This window comes from Harpia harpyja, chromosome 9 (assembly GCF_026419915.1).
Source record: "Harpia harpyja isolate bHarHar1 chromosome 9, bHarHar1 primary haplotype, whole genome shotgun sequence".
Classification (NCBI taxonomy): Eukaryota; Metazoa; Chordata; class Aves; order Accipitriformes; family Accipitridae; genus Harpia; species Harpia harpyja.
Genome location: NC_068948.1, coordinates 36,259,294 through 36,278,030, shown reverse-complemented (window position 1 = coordinate 36,278,030; position 18,737 = coordinate 36,259,294). Strand labels below are relative to the sequence as shown.

Below are 18,737 nucleotides of genomic sequence, written 5' to 3'. Positions count from 1 at the left end.
TTACCGCTTCTCAGCTTTCGCCTCTGGAAAACTGCAAGGGTGATAGCAGAACTTTTAAAACGATGTGAAAATCAAGTCAGAGTTGATAAATGTGTTAGGGTTGTTGTTGTTGTAGACAATGCTAAATGGCTTTCCTCTCTGAGAAGTACTTTGTAGACATGGAGGGAACTGAATCTCTCTCTATATTTATAAACACTCTATGTGCACCTTGATTTACCTGTTTTGCTGACAGGTCTCGCTTGACCTCATAGAGTTAAACCAAAGTTGTGAAAGATGGAAGGAGAGGAACAAACACGTCTGTTCGAGACTTGCAACATCCTGTAGTTCCTATGGCAGAGCTAAATTTTAAAGAGGGTTGTAAAGTAACTAGCTCTGCAGGTGTCATGGGAAAAAGCGCGGATGTGCTAGTGAAAAGAGCTGACTGGTAGACATTAAAAGCTGGGAAAATTGTAGGACATAATAGAGCAGCTGGGTAGGACGGGGAAAAAATGTCACGGACTGAGGTGAAAATGAGGCGTTTGCATTGCGTGCCTGCGTTATGGAGATCCTCAAGTCCAAACCACTAAGTAGATGCTGTGTGCGTGATGCTTGGCAAGGCAGCAGCAGAGGAGGGGAGCCCTCTGTGGATATCCGTAATAAGGAAGGCTGCATCTGCGCCTCTGCCCACATCAGTCAGGCTTCAGATAAGTCAGTGTAAACATGTGGCCGACAAAGGAAACATGAGTCACCAAGGCAGACTCATGGTGATAGTTTGGTATGTGAAAATAATTGAATGTTTCACAGCAGGGCTTCAAAGTACAAACAAAACTCTGCATAAAGCACTGGCAGACAGACCTCAGCAGATGTATCATCACACATTACAAGATGATACTGAAGTTGTTTTCAGGTGTGAATTTGTTTGTTGGTAAAACAATAGAAAAATCTAAACTTATTCAGAAAATAAAACATTAAATCTCCTTTTGTTCCACCTGTTTTGCATATCTCAGAGGACTCTGACAGGGTCCGATTCCCACACAGCCTGAGTCTGGGGAATCCTTTTACAGAAAGCTTGTTCCCCAGTAACATAAAGACACCTCATTTATACCTCTGTGATAAGTACTTAGAAATATTTTTCCAAGGAAGTTGATGTAGCTACTGTGATTATTGACTCGTTTATGCGTTCCTAATCTATAGCATCAGTAGTTCCGGTCAGTGCAGAAACAGGCTTTGTCCCACATGTGGTTATGTGGGAGGGAGAGAGCCGACCATGGAGTATGAGAGCAGCGTATGTGAGCAGGGAGGTCTCCGCTAAAACAACAGCTTCAATTGTCAGCTGTGCCCAGCATCCATTGCAACAGTTGCTACATGTACCATATCATACAGAAATTTGCAAAGTCCTGTATTCTTTGACAAGGTGAAGAGGGACAGTACTTCTGTATTTTCTTTAGCCAGCAGCTAACCTTCCCCAGAGAAACTGCAAGTCGCCCTCCTTTCTGTCCCCTTCCCCCGTTCTCTGCCTGAGATTCCTTCCCACTCCCCATCTCCCACCCTTCCCAGCCTCAGCTCCCTTTCAGCTTGTCACTTGCTGGCCGTGACAGTGCAGAAATACGGCTGTGGCCAGAGCAGACAGTGAGGACCAGGGCAGGAGGGACAGAGCCCTGGCCCTGCCCGGTCACTCGCCCCGCGGGCAGCAGTGGCCGCAGGAGGGGGAGAGGAGCAGAGTGGGCAGGCAGGGAAGTAGGCAGATTTTGTTGCTGGCCAGCTCGGGAAAGCAGAGAATGACAGAAAAAAACCTCTCAGATTTCTCTGCTGGATATTTCTGCATCCCAGGGGTTGCTCTAATCTGCTCCTCGTTGGCCAGGGCCCAAGGAGCTGTATGGCAGATGGGGAAAGGGTGCCCTGGCCCTTAGTATTCCCTTTAGACCGCTGAGCACACGGGGGTCGGCACAGTGTGGAAGATGGGAAGGATTCCTGTGCAGCTCAGAATACAGCCTGGGAATGACAGCAGCAAGCTGTGGAAGAAAGGGAAGAAAAAAACCCATATTATACAAGGCCAGTGATTTGTCTGGGGATTTTTAATGCTTCCCTCCATGAAAGCGAAGCTGTTTCAGTCAGTTTGACCCCAGTCATCCTGGCTCTGCTACACGTCGCACAAAATATTTACTCTGCTAAATTGCATTGCTAGAGTCTCATTGGCATCTTTTCTTTGAAGTGATATCCTAGAGCTTTCATTTTGTTGGTGGAAATCCCTACATCACATCCCATAGTCCACCCCTTACAGAGCTCCAAAACCCTTGCAGGCACCAAACCTCTGCATTAGGCTTCCTAACTGCAGGCCTCAGAATCAAAAGAACCTTCACGCTGGCACATCAATCCGGGAGCTGAGATACTGACCCCATGTGTGAAATTTTGATTGGGTTTAGCTAATTTTGCATGACATGTCCCTACCAGTCTCCCCAGTCTCAGCAATTCAGCAGCATCAGACACAGTGTATTCGTGTACCTTAGGCCAGATCTCCAAGCTCTGCTTTTCTGAAAGGTCTTCCTTTGACAATCAGACATGCCTTTCCCTCCTGCAATAATGTCTAAAAGTGCTGGCAGGCTGCTTAAGAAAAGCAAAGAAGAATTCCTCCCCAAGTTTGTTTGTTTGTTTGCTTTTAAGAGCAAACCCTGTTGATTATCAGCTAAAGCAGTCTGTCTAGAGACCAAAATCAAGTATGCACATGCAGCTACATGGAGTTACAGTTTGGAGCCTGTGAATTAATTAGCAATTTCTCTGAAGAACTGCAGCCTTACAATTCGCAGACTTCATAGCTCTCTGACTTTGATAAACAGACAACGTACGTGGCAGCTTCCTGGGATCATGGTAGCCTACTTAGCACTGCAAACCCCCAAAACACCAAAGGAGGAGTTGCCAAAAGTATGCTAACACAATTCCTAAATGTTAGACATCAAAACATTAAAGGGACTTTGTCATTTTAAACCTGAGACAAATTAAAATTTATGTTGACTCTACAGCTAGAAAAAAGTGAACTCCTGTGGGAGGATTTGACTCCTCAGCTATCTGAGTGTAAAGGAGATCCAGTACAGCTTGGATAGCTTACTGGTAACATTACAAACTGTCCCATTGCTAAATAGTTCATTACTGTCTCTAGAGAGTTTGTCTGTGTGCTGCCTGCTCCCAGAAAGTCTAAGCAGAAAATACAGGCTTGAAATGACACACTTCTGCTCTGTGAATTCACTGTTAAAAACATTAAAACCTTGTGTGCCTTTATCCCAGCAGCAGGGCTGTAAATAACAGCACTGAAAACAGAGGCAACATCCTACCACCCTGACTTTGTTCTTGCATTTGTTGTGTGCTTGCTATGTTTCACCTTCAAGAAAACTGTTACCTGTTGTTAGCTGGTTCAGCAGCTTGACCTCAGATCTGAACTGTGGACTGGACACTGCACAAATAAAAAAAAAAAATAAAAATAATAAAAAAAAATTCCCTGTTTTGAGCAATTCCAGTCTAGATACGTGAGACAGACAAAGGTAAGGAAAAGGGACACAACAGGCAGAGGCATTTTTCTCTCCCTTGGAGTAAGGTGATCTATTTCCTGGCTTTTTCATCACTTAAAGATGTGGAATTGCATCCTGCAGTAAGAAGCAGTGTCCACAAGCCAGGATTGCCTAGTTGCAACAACACACAAATGTGAAACAAGGGAATGTACCAGCCTGAACAGCAGCCTCACTTCACTGAGGCAGATACAGTAGCATCTGGATTTTGCTTCTAAGATGCATTTCTCTCCTTGAGCTTTTTACTGAATATCACAGGCTGTGCAATGAGAGACCTCTCACTGCTGGTCATCTTATTAATGATCCCACTTTTCCTTTGTAACACCTACCTGTTATTTTGCTCCTTGTCTCCCTATTTACTCCACACAACAGTGTCTTACATATTTAGCTTTTCTCCCCCCACCCCACCCAACTTAGGAGTGATAGATTCTATCTATACAGAGATGAAAGTTTGTTAATAAGAATATAAAAAAGCTAAAAGACTTTGCAAAAGTTAACTCTCAGATTAAATATAATTAGGTATTTTCCCTGAATGCCTCGTGTGACAGTAGGAGGAGCAGGCAGTCTCTGTGATTATCCCATGTTGCTTTTTCCCTAGAGCACAATCCAGCCATTGGCTGTTCTCTGTTTTTAACTGGAAAATTGTGACTGCTGTGCTTTATGTGTACATGTGGCTTTGTTTCACTGCTCATCCTTGCCAGATCTGTTCCCTCCATAAGCATTGACTCTGCCCCAGTGGAGGAAGAGTGAGAGCGTGGCTGGAGGTCAGTCACCCCCCCCCCCCGCCATTGCACAGCAGTCGAAACTTTTCAAGGAATCACAAACTGAAGAAGAAAGAATGAAAAATATATTCAGAAATTGATTCTGCCACACATTTCTTTTTAAACAATAGTTTTGCAATCACATTTTGCTATTAAAAAAAATAATCCCTTTTTGCCCTCTCTAGCAGCTGTGTGGAAGACTAGGAGTCAGCAGGTAGGTATATCCTGAGAAACATGCATTTTGGTTTCTGTTGATGCTCCTTTTTAACCCTGTGTCAGCACATCTGATTGTGGAGCTCTATTGCCTGTACCAAGGAAAAAAGGAAACTGATTAAGTAGCAAGTGCTTAAATTAAATGTGATTAATTTGCTTTTATATCCCCCTCCTCTCTCCCATTCCCCGTGACTTCAGATTTCACTCTGCACAATGAAAGCTGCACACATTAAACCAAACAGCTAATTTTGAAGTTCATGACAGTCTTTTCACATTTTTGCATTCAGATTTCACCATCATTTCTCCTACTTGCAGTATTTCAACTTGTACTTGCAACTCTTCTATTTACATTAAAGGCCTCACAAATTTTGTGTTATTTCTGGCCACGGTTCCTTTATTCCTTTGGACACAGAAGAATAGCAGCTAATTTTTCAATTTTTTAGTGCATCCTAAAGGCTTGGAAACCACAGGGCAAATAAAGAAATTAGAAATATATTTTATTTATTTCAAGCTGTTTGCAGGCTCCGGACTGACAATAATGTGCTACAACTGAGGAAATTTACTTTGGAGCATTTTCAGTTTCTCTGCACCACCATGTATCTAGCTCCACCAGCTGCTGCTAAAACTTGTACTTCAGCTGCCATAATCTTATCATTAAAGGTGGATTTAAGTTTTAAGAACCAATGAACAAACCTTTGTACTTGCAACCAGAAGCTGGGAGATGACTCTGCATTTAAGGTGCAAGCTCAGCTTTACTCCAGCGTCGAGTACTAATCCAGTATAATCGAGTGTTAGGTGGTATGAACTCACAGCAGCTCCTTTCAAGAGATGCATCTATTTGCTTTATTGTTCAGCTGCTGCCTTCTGACTTTTCAAATCACTTCTATATTGTTGGTTTTGTTTCCTATCCTTGCAGTGGTAACATGAGGAAAAAAAGCTGAATTTGACCACATCCATGAGGATGTCAAGCATTTAGACTTTATTGGTTTAGAAGCTTACTAAATTTAAACAGAAGCATTAACATGGCCTTAGGCTCTCTTGACAGTTATAAACTCTTCCTTGGGGGGATTTCTGTAATGCTTTCTAATCAGCTTAAGGAGTTAATTAAACAGCTGTCACTTAGCTTCTTAATTCTGAGACTTGATGCTAAATAAGATTTGAAATTAGTTATGCATGACTGAAGCATGGATTCTCTGATATAAATAAGATGGCTGCCAGCTGAAGAGGAGGAAAATCTAGGCCTTTTTTAAATAAATAGTGAAAAGATTCAGGGTGGTACCCTGGATTAACGCTCTACAGGCTGATTAATAGAAAAGGAAGGAAAAAAAAAATGGAGGATATTAATGAGTGCCAAATGGGATGGATTTTCAGGCAGCTATTCATTCTCATTTGGTGGCATGCCCTCGACTTCAGGAGATTTCAATGATCATTTTATTCTCTTCCCTATTGCAGTCTATACATAGTAAACCCAAAAGCCAAGATACCTATTGAAAACAAAAAGGAACATGCTTGATTTTATAAGTTAGATATTTACCCTGCAAAAATATATTCCACTACTATAATAAAAACTGTAACTGGAGATCTGTTGTGCTTATAGAACATGTATTACAGTGTTGTGGGGACTTTTTAATACTTTTTTTTCCTGTGTGTATTGTAGTAGGACAAGTACTTCTTCTCCTGAAGGGTATGAGCTGCAGATCAGTCCAAGTTATTTTGAGGAAACATATCTGCAGGTCTTTTTTGAAAACAAGCTGGTGCCTTGCTCACTGCTGCGTGTAGTGTTGTGAGGTTTGTGAGGGCTAACAGGGATTTAACATTAAAATGATGTGTTGAATGATGCTAAAATGCTTTTGGAAAAGAATGCTGGCAGTTAGTACTAAACTTTTCTTTGTCTCATAAATCTGCTGTGGGATCTCAAAGCTAAGCATGAGTTAGTCGTGTATTTATTCCTTTTAAAAGTCATTATTAGTACAAACATTAGGAAAGATTATGTATACAGCGAGAATAGGGGAAGAAAAAGAAATTCCTTAAGATTTACAAAGATATTGTTAAAGTCCTTTCTTTCACCCCAGGAATTATAAGGCAAAAGATGTCCAAAGGGAAATTAAATTGCAGGGAAGCTACCAATTAAAATTGAAAAAACTAATAGGTATTCACTTCTGCATTTCTACTTAAATAGATGCTTTCTGGGTACATCTTCTGAATATGTTTCTGCTGGAGGGCTTAATATGCTCAGTTATTTAATATGAATCTCTTCAGTAGGCAAAGAACGCTCACTCCAGAATCTTCTTTAAAAGTATTACTATTTTTTTAACGTGGTAGCAATTTCAGAATAAAGATTACCTGGTCTTCCATTTCTATTACATGGAGAAAAATGTTTTTCTCTGATTATTATTTTGTTTTATTATTTGTGGGGTTCTGTGTATGTGAATTACAGAGATATGCTACATAATAGTTAGAGAAAGTTCAGCATCTTTTTAATAGCTGCTCAGGGAATCAACTTTTAGCCGTTAGAATATTTGGCTATAGCTTTGCAAAAGCATAAGTATTCCCATCTTGCAATGCCCTGACATCGTATCTCCTATAATCTATGTTAGTTATGGATAAAGAACATAACATTTCTTCAGAAGATTCCTTTTTGGTTAAGCAGCAAAAAGCAACACTTTAAAATTAGTAACTATTTAGATTTATAGCTTTTACATGCTGAGACTCTGAACTATAAATCTCTGTAAAGCTAAATAAGTATCATGTTTGTTTCCTCAAAACGAAATCATTTTTATATGCTTTCACCAGCGGAACATTAGGCCCTTTCCAGCCATTAAACAAATGACTGAAGAAGCATTTTACTCTGCCCCTGCTGCGTAAATTGGTGTAAATGGTTATTATGCCTCTATGTTCAAGGGTGAGATGCAAACCAGGTGCCTAAAGAAATCATCAAGTCCATACATGTAGAGGTACTGAAAACTCTGCAAGCAGAATATTCTAGTATAGATTAGCACAGCTTCTGAACAGTGCCCACTTGCTTTGCCCTTCTTTTACTTTAGAGGGGTATTGGGTAGATTTGTTTTCCTGGGACTAAACAAGTAGTTGCTGATAGAAAGTCAGAAAATTGCCACAGACATTTGTATGAACTCCAGGCATTACTTCTTGCCCCCCACCTCCCTCATTTCTTTGGGAGAGAGAAGGGACAAAGATTGTTTTGGAGATTTTTATGACTGTCTAAGAATCAGCAACACTGTCACATGCTGAGCATTGTGCTGGTACGGACTACGCGCTGTTCTAGAAACACTTTGTTTCTGAACACAGATCTAGAACGTGGATACAGACCAAAACCACAAAACTTTGAATCTGGGATCTTTGATTTTGGACAGAAACAACCTATGAATTTGCTTCCTTACCTTAGAATCACGTATGATTACACTCATCTCCTTACAGATAAACACTCATTAAAATTATTGTGGTTATTCACACAGTTGGGTTAAATACAGATCCGTCAGACTGTAGCCTCAGACAGAAAGCTCTGGGGCAGAACCTGAGACCATGTTATTGAGCTTTGAAGCCAACTGAGACTCTGGACATGCAGAAATTCCCTGTGGATTAGATGTGCTATGCACATGCTTTTAGAAGGTAACTGAGAAGGAAAACAGGGTAGTGACAGGGAAACAGCTGATGTACTAAGTAGCCTGGGTTTGTGTGTGTTTCCATAAAGTGACTGGTACCAGGTATATTAGAATGCAGTCTGTATTCAGAATATCCAAAGGCAGCACTTGGAAAATTTGGAAACTTGGGAAAAAAAAAATCATCAAGCTTGTGAGAATCATTCTCAGTTACTAGCTCTTATCAGGGGAAATTACATTTACCTTTGGTAAGCAGACCTCATTAATCACACTATTTCAAAGGCTTTGTTACTAAACTTCCCTTCACTTTATAAAATAATTGCAAGGGTCATACTGTAATGTATCAACTGGAGGAAGGCGGCCATTCCTGCTTGGGGGAGCAGGTCTTCTCAGCTTGGGACAAGGTGCAAGTAGGTAGTCATGTGGTATGACCTCAAATGGTCCCAATTAAATGAGATTCATGACCAAGGGTTTACAAAATTAGGACCTAATGCCTGGATTCTGTAACTTTAGTGAATGCTTAATGGCACTTGTTCCGTCAAGCTGCCCCCATTTGCAGTTCTGTGGACTCTATAGGAGAGTGGCAAAAGTAGCTAAATAACCTGCATGCAGTAACTTTGCTGCAAAGCCCAGATGTGAAAAAATAAAAGAACCTGGAAACTTAATTGCAAATCTTTCTGAGATCTCAGTTGTCTGAATAATATATTCTCTACTGAGAGCAAACGTGTACTCAAGACGGAAAGGCCTTACAGTACAGGCAGATATTCTCACCTTTGTTTGAATTATAATTTCAAAATATCTGAAGAGCTTTTGTGCTGTGGGAGGGAGAGGATTTTCTTCTTAAGTTCTCTTTTTGTGAAATCCTATTTCACCCTCCCCTAAAGAGCATGGTGAGGATGGGGCAACTTTAGCAAAGCAGCTATCAAAAGGCCAGGTGTTTTTTTTCTTTCTTTTTTTTAAATATTGCTTTGAGTCTGAATAAAGTGTCTCTGTTTCTTTAAGTAATAGGAAAAGGTCTTTTTGATCTGCATCCTTTAGATGAGAGAAATTTCAGCTTCTCCTCTTTAGCCCAAGAGGCAGTAGGGGGAGTCATCATCTTCTGGTAACTTGGTTTCAATCTCCCACTTTGTTGTCTTCCACAAGTAAAATCAGGTCAGTCTCAGAGCTCATAGCATGAGCTATTTAGATAATGAGAAGTTAGCACTTGGGGGGCTTTGGAAGCCTTTATTTCACAAGAGCCAGCTGAAATCAAGAGCCTCTTGTTCTACAGGATAGTCCGTGATTCGCAGGCACAGCTCTGAAAAGCTCAGAGACCTTTCCAGGAATGAGCACTATCTTGCAATTAGGGAGTGGAAGAATTCAGGCACCAATTTTTGCTCTCTGTGTATCGCTGGCACAAGTTGGTGCTATCTGCTGTGCGAGACTGGTGTGACACCCAGGTAACTGAGAGCACTGTTTAGTCTCGTGCTCTTCATCTAATCAGAACTCAGCGCTTCTAATTGAAAAGTGATAAGTCAAACAGAAAGAATGCATTTTGCAGTAATCATTGCAACAATGACGTACCAGAGACACAGGTCCCTGCAGAGCTCATTTTGTTTAAAAAGCCTAGGCCCTTCTCAGCATCCTTCCTTTTTGGGAGAGGGTGGCTTTGCACGAGCCTCCTTATAAGCTAAAGAAACAGTTGCGAACAGATGCTTGCCCACCATTACCCAACAAGAGCCAGGATAAGTCCTAGAACACCTGATGAGGGTCTGATTCCCCCCAGTCCTGGGGTACCTATAGTCATTTACACAGGACCAGAACGGTGGCACTCCTAATTCCCCAGGAGGCAGAGCAGGGGAAACCAGATCTTATCTGCCACAAGAGATAGTGCCACTAGCCCATTTTACAGGCTGTGAATTGTTGAATCTGCCAACATTGCATCCCAAAGAGCAGCCTAAAGCCTGCCTCTGAGACTAGAGTTGCTTCCATACACATGGTCAGCCCAAGTGTTCAACCGAACGTGCAGGCAGAGGCCATGCCAGAGCACACCCAGCATGCCAGATGATTTAATGTGCTAGCAGGTGGCTTTTGTAGCAGCTATTATCCCTGTGCAGGCTGTCCACAGGCTGGAAGTTAAAAAGTGTGTGTATTGCAGAAGACACCCCCCACTGCAGGGACTTGTAAAAGATTACCCAGGAGATTTGGGGCAAAGCAGATTTCTGACTGTCCTCAATCCAAACTTGTTCCCTAACAATAATACAGTATTTCTTTGGTCTAAATGTTGACAGTATTTGTCCAATAGTGTCATAGAATTTCTGTATTTGTAGAAAACCTTTCAGAGAACAGTTTTGTGGGTAAACCAGCAAGACTTAAGACATTATTTTTATGTGATCAGCAAGATCGTTAGTGAGCTCCTCAGGATGGAGATTTCACTATTGCTAGATGCAGGGTACATCTTGTTTATGCGGTGCAGGGTCACTCCTCGGGTGTTAGGTTGCTCTGACAATTGATGAGCATTCATGAAATAGCAATTAGGGCATGACAAAGATCTTAACAGCCCTGAATCAGAACTGGGAGTTTGGTACCAGGATTGAAGGGAGGAAGTTTGTCTTTCCTGCCTGCTGCACTTGGAACAGTTCCTGGCAGAGCCGTTAGAAATTAAAGCAAAGCTGAATATAGGTGGTACTAATGAATTAAGAGCAAAATATGTTAACTAAGGGGGCTTTTTTTTGTCTCTTAGGAAGCAGAGATCCTGAATACAGCTATTCTCACTGGCAAAACAGTGGCTGTCCCTGTCAAAGTGATCTCCGTGGAAGATGATGGGACTGTGACTGATCTTCTAGAATCTGTGGAGTGCAGATCATCAGATGAAGATGTCATTAAGGTAGGATCATACTGCTCCATTACACAAAGGCAGAGGCCCTGCAAAACAGTGGTGGTCTCTAATGCGACAAGTTCTTTCATCTTCCTAACTGTCCTACTGCTGGAAGACAAAGGTTTATTATCGCTGTTACCTGTAGATTGATTCAGTGGAGCAATGAAATAAACACAAAATTGCACATTTTCCATCCTGCATGTTAAATACTTGGAATTGTCTGCCACTTCCCACTTTTGAAGTATTTTTGGAGTTCACTCTACTTTGCCTTTTACTTTTCAGCTATATGGGCTGTGTAGGTTCAGGAATGTTGTCAGCTGATGCTTCAGAGTAAGAGGTAATTCCTCTGAAGTTGGTTTGCCACATTGGAACAGGAGCTGTATGACTCAAAGTTTGGATCTCTTCTTGGTACTGACCCAGTAGTGTATTGCAAACAACATTAGCTTTAAATTTGGAATTTTCTTTGGTCACAATTGCTACTAGGATGTCTCAGAGGAAACATGTTGGCCGCCAGTCATGGACTGGGAACTACTGGATAAGACACTTGACCAGTGGATTTAGTCTGTACAACAGCTCTATAGCCTAAACCTCCTTGAAAGATAAATGGCAGGCAATAATTTACTGCTACTCTTAGTTTTGACTCACAGTGTGTATTTTCCTACCCAGTGGTGAGGAGAGAGCTTGCAGGAATGCCTTTAAGTGCCTTTTTATTACTGAAATCTTAGGGTCAGACTGGACCCTCAAGAAAATTGCTGCTTTTTGAAAGCTTTCAGCTTGTACCAATATTACTACTAAAAGCTTGTAAGAAGTCCTGCATATTCCTACTCAGCTTGGTTAATGGTTAACACACGTTACTGGTAGCGGAAGGACAGGGTCAGCAGTGGTGATTGTGAGAAATATGGTAGAAAGTATTCCAGCATGGTGACAGAAAAGTTGGCTTGTCTACAGCAGCTTTTATCTTTTCACAAACTCATCTGTGGCTGTCACTTGAGAAGAAGAAACGAGAGACATGGCTACAAATAAAAGTTAAAATTGAATTTTTTTTAATATAACCAGCATGTCACAAAATGATTACAAATACTACAGGCCACCCCTCCAGCTGCTGGAAATCACTGTTATCCCATTAACTTTTGTGAACTGCACCATATTGAGGACTTGGCCTTTGTGAAATTTGCCTTAGCCTAAAGCTGACTGGATTGCTAAGCTTTCTCCCTGCTATGTTAGTTCATTTTAATTTGTATTCAAACAGCTGAGGGTAGTGTTTAGCTCCAAAGCAAACCTCCCTGGGCCCCATTAGCTGAAAAAGACTCTTCCTCGTGGACGTTTTTTGCCTTTAGAGGCAAAGATGAGTGTAGGTACTTGGTTGTTGCTGTCATTTGGGAAACTGTTGGGAGTTTGAGATATACCTACAAGTTTAGCAACTTCATGTCACAGAGGGAGTGACAACTTGGAGCAGGGTAATTGAGAAATAGAGCTGGCTATAGGTTTAAATGATCTTTCATGAGCTATCTTTAAACAGATTTTAATATTTTGCAGGGGTCAAAAAATTGCAATTTTTACACTCATTGGACTTGTTTTAAGTAATTTCTTCATGATAATTTCTTATATGCAGGATGAACCCAAGCAATTTCAAAGTCCAGCATTTTTTATGTTTCGCTTTAGGAATCTAGTCAGGTTTTCTATTTAGCTGAATAGCCACCACATTGGCATTTTCTGATTAAATGTGTCTTTCTGGCTGTTTTAATGGACACATTTTTTTTGTTTCTATGAAGCCCTTTTGAATCTGGTAAATCTGCCAAATATAGCAAACTGTTGGACTGAGTCTAGGTTTAAAACCAGAAAGAAATTATTTGGGGTCCTTGTGTTGTGGAAGTTAATGGACTAAGTCTTCACTCACTCACTCATTAACTAACTTTTTAGTTTTTTCAGAGAACTGGAAAAAATAATTTGAAAGCAAATATATCATTTGGAAGATATTTTTAAAATCACTTTTGTTTTCCAAAGTTTTAGTTTATCAGAATGGTTTGGCACGTTCATTAGATATTTGTGTAATGGTTTTGTCTGATATAAATCTGCGACAGTTTGTAGTATACAATATGCTCAGCTCTAACCCTGGCAAAGAGGTTAAAGTGGTAGTACTGCTTAAGTGTATATCTATCATTAATTGTAAGTACATAAACATATCAATAAAGGCTTGTGTGCTTAATATTCATACATATACCATTGCACAGTGATGCTGATGTTAGGCTCTATGTCAAAACAGGAAATCACTAGTCAGAGATCAAGACATTCTGGGCTTCTGCAAACATCCCCCTAGAGTTCACTCCTCCGCAGTAGGAAGGCAGGTTTCAGCAGCATTAAAATGAGTAGCCAGTTTAAAGTGAGCTCTTAATTGAAAATGTGTCTCCCAGTTTCCAGTTTACCTGCTCTGTTTCAGACCAAGCTTTACTCACAGACATCTTGTCTAATGAAGATAAAGATATATAATTACTGGCCAGCCTTCAGCATGCAACAGTAATTAGAGTTTCTGTTCTCTGGGCATTAGAGTTGTGAATATAAAATGGAAGAAAAAGTCTGCTTAAAATGCCCATTGAAATATAAAGATTAAGATTACATTTCTTTGTGTCTTTACTGTTGCTGTTCTTCAATGCACCTGTCATGTAGCATCTAACAGATTGATTACGTCTTCGTGGCTTAGCTTTTATTCGTATTTTTTTGGTGTTGATTAATGATGAGTTGAAGCTCATTTTCCTTGCAGAATGAGGGTACCTCATTCTTCTTTTAGTTTCAGGGGCCACATTTATTACTCACATCTTTCATCTGAGACTTCAAAGAACTTTAAAGAGCTGGACCAAATTCTGCACTGACTTGTTTTCTGCCGAACTGCATCTACTTGAACTTGGTTGAATAAGTCAGGATGGAATTTAGTGCACTGAAACAATATTTTTATTGACAAATGATTATCTGAAATGATTTGGTCCGCCATGACAGAGTGTCGTGGTTTAACCCCAGCCAGCAGCAAAGCACCACGCAGCCGCTTGCTCACTCCTCCCCCCTGCCAGTGGGATGGGGAGGAGAATCAGAAAAAAAAGAAGTAAAACTCATGGGTTGAGATAAGAATGGTTTAAGAACTAAAGTAAAATAAAATATAATAACAACAATAACAATAATAAAATATAATGATAATAATAGTAGTAATTGTAATGAAAGGAATATAACAAAAGAAGAGAAATAAAGCCCAAGAAAAAAGTGATGCACAATGCATCACCGCTGATGGATGCCCAAGCAGCGATCCCCCTCCCGGAGAACTCCCCCCAGTTTATATACTGAGCATGACGTCCTACAGTATGGAGTATCCCTTTGGCTAGCTTGGGTCAGCTGTCCTGGCTATGCTCCCTCCCAGCTTCTTGTACCCCTGCTTGCTGGCAGAGCATGGGAAACTGAAAAATCCTTAACTTGTGATAAGCACTACTTAGCAACAACTAAAACATCAGTGTGTTATCAACATTATTCTCACACTAAATCCAAAGCACACTGTACCACTTACTGGGAAGAAAATTAACTCTATCCCAGCTGAAACCAGGACACAGAGTAACCACACCAAAAAATGGAGGCATGTTATAGGCTCTGTTTCACAAATGAGGGATCTGAGACACAGAAAAGTTAAGGTGAGAATTTGAAAGTGCTATAAAAAAGATCTGACCATTGAAATAGATAGTAGAACTCCTACTGACCTCATGGAAAAGAGAGATTGGTGAGCAGACTTTTTTTGCCAAGTCGTTAATATGGATCAAATTCTCAAGATGATTTAAATCTAGAATGAGGATAGAGGAAAAATCAACATCATCTAATCTTTCATTTTGAAAAGACATTTCCACATCTAAATGGCCATTTTTTCAAGGCTCAACAAAGCCTAAAACTCTCCAAAGCAACACTTTCCAATGTTCTGGGTTTTCAATTTGATGAGTTAATTGAAAATCTGCATTTTGGTTGCCCTGAAATGAAAACACCTTTAGGCTCATTTTGTTTGATCAGTTAACTAAAAATTCCAGTATATTCTCAGCTCTGTCCAGAAGCCACTTGCCAGAAGTCACACAGTGAGTGGTGCCAATACTGGGAACAAGATACAGTTTCTCTGGCCCTTTTTTCTATTACACTGTATATTTTGTAGAGGACTCCATTCAAAATCTGTCTGTTATCCAAAATTGCGTGCTTTGCTAACAAAATACCTTTAGCTTATTTCCTTCTAGAGTATCTTTTACTTTTCTTAGACCCCAGATAAGGATGCAAACAGGAGGCAGGCGTGCTAACTTTTGTCTGTATTACAAGCAAACTCCTGGGGCAGAAGAAGTGAAAGGAGGGTTGTTACTTCTGGTATCCTTTGCACAACCTAGGACTTGCCACAGAGCTGTGGGGCTGGGTCCCACGTGCAGATGTTGTGCAGGATGTTATAGCATGGCCTCTCACTCTGAATTCCCATTTCTCAAAGCTCTACAACCAGTTCTGGCTGTGGGATGGTTGCCTGGCATTTGTGCTTGTCCTCTGCAGAGTATCATCTTTCTGGCTTTGCGTGAGGAGCAAAGCAGTAATGTTTTATCCCCGCTTGCTGTTTATCAAGCTGTAGAGTCTCAAACCAGACTGCTCCGGTACAGCTATATGATAGGAAGTTATTGCTGATCGAGTGAAGGGTTGGGAGCTGCTTTGTTCTGTTCACTTTGGACTGTATTAGAGGGGATAACAACGCGCTTGGCAATTTGTAAAAAGTTACTGCAGACTAATAAATCTTTCAATAACACTTAGTGTGGTTTTATCAGTGGCAAAATAACTACTTTTTAATCAAGTGACAGACTTTACAAAAACTGAAATGTCAGAGCATTTAAAATAGCCTGAAGCAGACAGTATTTTAAAACATTAAACTTTTAACAGCTGTTTCTTTTCTTCCTTACACTGGTGTACTTCAGGGAAAAGTTGAATACTTCTGAAGTCAGCGGAGTGACAGGGTGAAAAATCAAAGGGAGAAGGTAATCGAGTCCAGGAATTTATCTGCTCCTTAGTTTAGCATTGGCAGTTCCAGTACTGCAGATTTCACAACCATATTGCTAGTAGCAGTCCATTTGATATTCTTTTTACAACACATTCCTGGATGCATGTGATTACACAAGTTTTCAGTTCCAGCTTTCAACTGGAAAAGGAAACCCTCATGGCTGCAGGTCAAAGGCATCGGCCCCCCAAGTGGAGATACTGCAAAGATATACAAAAATTTAAAAACAAGAGAGTATGAAGAATCCCAGTTTCCCTGCGATCTCTCAAGTTTAAGCCAAGCTAAGAGTGATTTGAGATGCATGTTATGGCTTGATTGAGTCTAACAGTTCACCTAGTCAAAAGGGGGAAGCCAAGTATTCACCCTTTCCTGGTGCTTGCTCCAGTGAATTAGTGGAGGGAGAAGGGCAGAAGGAGGAGAAAGCATCCTGCAGTGGAGGCAAAGCAAAGCAGGAGAGGGGGAAGAATGAGGGAGAGCAAGTCCCTGTTTCAGAAGCAGTGATCTATTAAACTAGCTAACCAGAATGTGTCATATCACAGTCAGGTGAGGTTGTCGCTTGGGTTTTGGTCGCTCAGAGGTCAGAGGACCCAAATAGAAGGAAAAAGCAGATGTAATCAGCATAGTTTTGTTGAATGATAGCAAAGAAAATACTTTCCTATCAGCAAATGGGATTTTGTCTAGATTGAACACTTGTGTAGAATATGGCTGTGTAGGGCTGAGTTTTATAACGGGAAGATAAATCTCTGCCTTGAGGTTTCGGTGAAGATCAAGTTGATGCCATGGTTTTCCACAATACAATGTGCTTTCTCTCACCAGCTGAACTGCCTTATTCCATCCCGAGTAATTTTGATCTGTCTTGAAACAAACATTTGATTTAAGTCAGCAAATGGATGTTTTTATTTTCTGTGATGTCTAAACATTTCATTTTGATAGAAAACGATGAAATCATGTCCTGTCATTTCGACTCAGTTTCAGTATTCCTGACATCAGAATCTTTCTGAACTTTTCACCTTAGGATGAAGCAACTGTGAAAAAGAAAATACTTTTTCTGATCTGCTCTAGTAATCAGGAGACAGGACAAACCCAGAAAAATGCACTTTCAAGAATAAAACTTGTAATAATAACTGTTGAGTTCAGTCCATGTGCTGTTGATGTTGGTTATAAAGGGAGCAGGAACAATTTTAATGTCTCTCTGGTATGAAGAGCAGACATGGCAAAGATGAGTTCTGAAAGTAGAACTGATATAACAGTCCCACATCTCCCAGGAATCATCTGAAACTCACCTAAAGCTGTTGAAGTTACTGGATTTGTCTCTTTCATATTCTGCCAATTCATCATTCTGATGTGAATCTTGAGAAGTAACAAGGTTTTTGTGGAGTTGTTTGCCTTCTGTAATCATCCATACTGAAAATCCCAGTGTGACTGCTACGGTTGCTGTTGACTACAGTTTCTTTATGTTTATGAAAGGCTATAAGCTTGTAAGATACAAAACTTCTCTGTAATGGAAAAATCCAAATAATTCCTGAATTGAGACTTCCTCAAAATTCTACAGAAGATACTCAGAAATCTATCTTTTTGTGCTTAATGGGAAAGAAAATGTGTTCTTGTAGAGCCAGGTATGATAATCTCTTTCTTTCTGTGGGTATTTCTGTTCCTTTATTAGGGGGAATATGTCTATATCCATAAAAAGAATGAGGCAATATCTAAATATCCAAACAGTGGTGTCAAAGGGGATCTGAGTGAGCAGATTTAATCATTTGCTGAACTCAAAAGGGGTTGTTTAATGTCCCTAATGTGTTAAACAATTGCTAAGGTGCAATTCTGTGACTGTTTAAACTAACATAGAGCTGCTGTCCCTGTCTTTCTCCTGGCCATGAGTGCAGCTGAGTGAAAATGAATCAGGTTTTTTTTCTGGTGAATAAGCTGTCTGCCTGTCCAGCTCCTTGACTGAGTTCATTTCAGATGGTCACAATCCTGGTGCCAGCACTGGGAAAGAAGTGACATCGGGGTGGGAATCAGTAGCTGAGGGTGAGAGGTGGCCAGGAGTGTTTCTTTCTATTGTATATTCACTTAAATGACATGTGAAATTATGGCTTTGCACAGGCATTCCCATGTTGTCACATCATTAGTCTGATACCATCCATGTGAAACGGTTATCCTGGTGTGTGCCTGTGAATCCCCCCAGTGAAGATGCTCAGAAACTATGGCGAAGATCTTCCAAGTGCCTTGCCTATTTCTGAGTATCAGATTTGTACAGCAAAAGATACCCATGTAGGAATGTCAAAATCACCTTGCCTTTCAAACAGGATTAGGGGTCTTACTGTTTTTAGCTGCTTTCAAAGCCTAACTCATTGTATACTGAATCCCAGTATCGAGAAGTGCTCCATCATCTCAATGAAAAGAGATTGCTTGATCTCTAGAAAAAATGTGCTGAGGAAGTAAGGAACAGACAAGCTCAATACAAAGGGAAATTAGTTCTCTTCTTTCTTCCACTGGGCTAAGCCAGCAGTGCATTAGTGAAGCACATGATGTTACACTGATATAAACGAAAGCTAAATTGGGCTCAGATCATCCAACAGCACCTATCTGCAAAGCAGGAACTTGCATTAATCATTATAAGTTGTGATTCTTTCTCTTGAAAAGTTCCCTTTAGCTGTAAAACTCTTTGTGTTCCTCAGTTCCAGTGACTGTCTGCCACTTTCTTTTAGAAGA

General features: G+C 40.5%; 1 protein-coding gene across 1 annotated transcript in view; it reads left to right on the top strand.

The window, feature by feature from the left end:
- TMEM132D (transmembrane protein 132D) overlaps positions 1 to 18,737 on the top strand; it is a 271,069-nt gene that overhangs the window by 215,899 nt on the left and 36,433 nt on the right. The window contains exon 5 of the mRNA XM_052797571.1: positions 10,850 to 10,993. Within this exon, the coding sequence (XP_052653531.1) occupies positions 10,850 to 10,993 (144 nt within the window). The remainder of the gene's footprint in view (positions 1 to 10,849; positions 10,994 to 18,737) is intronic.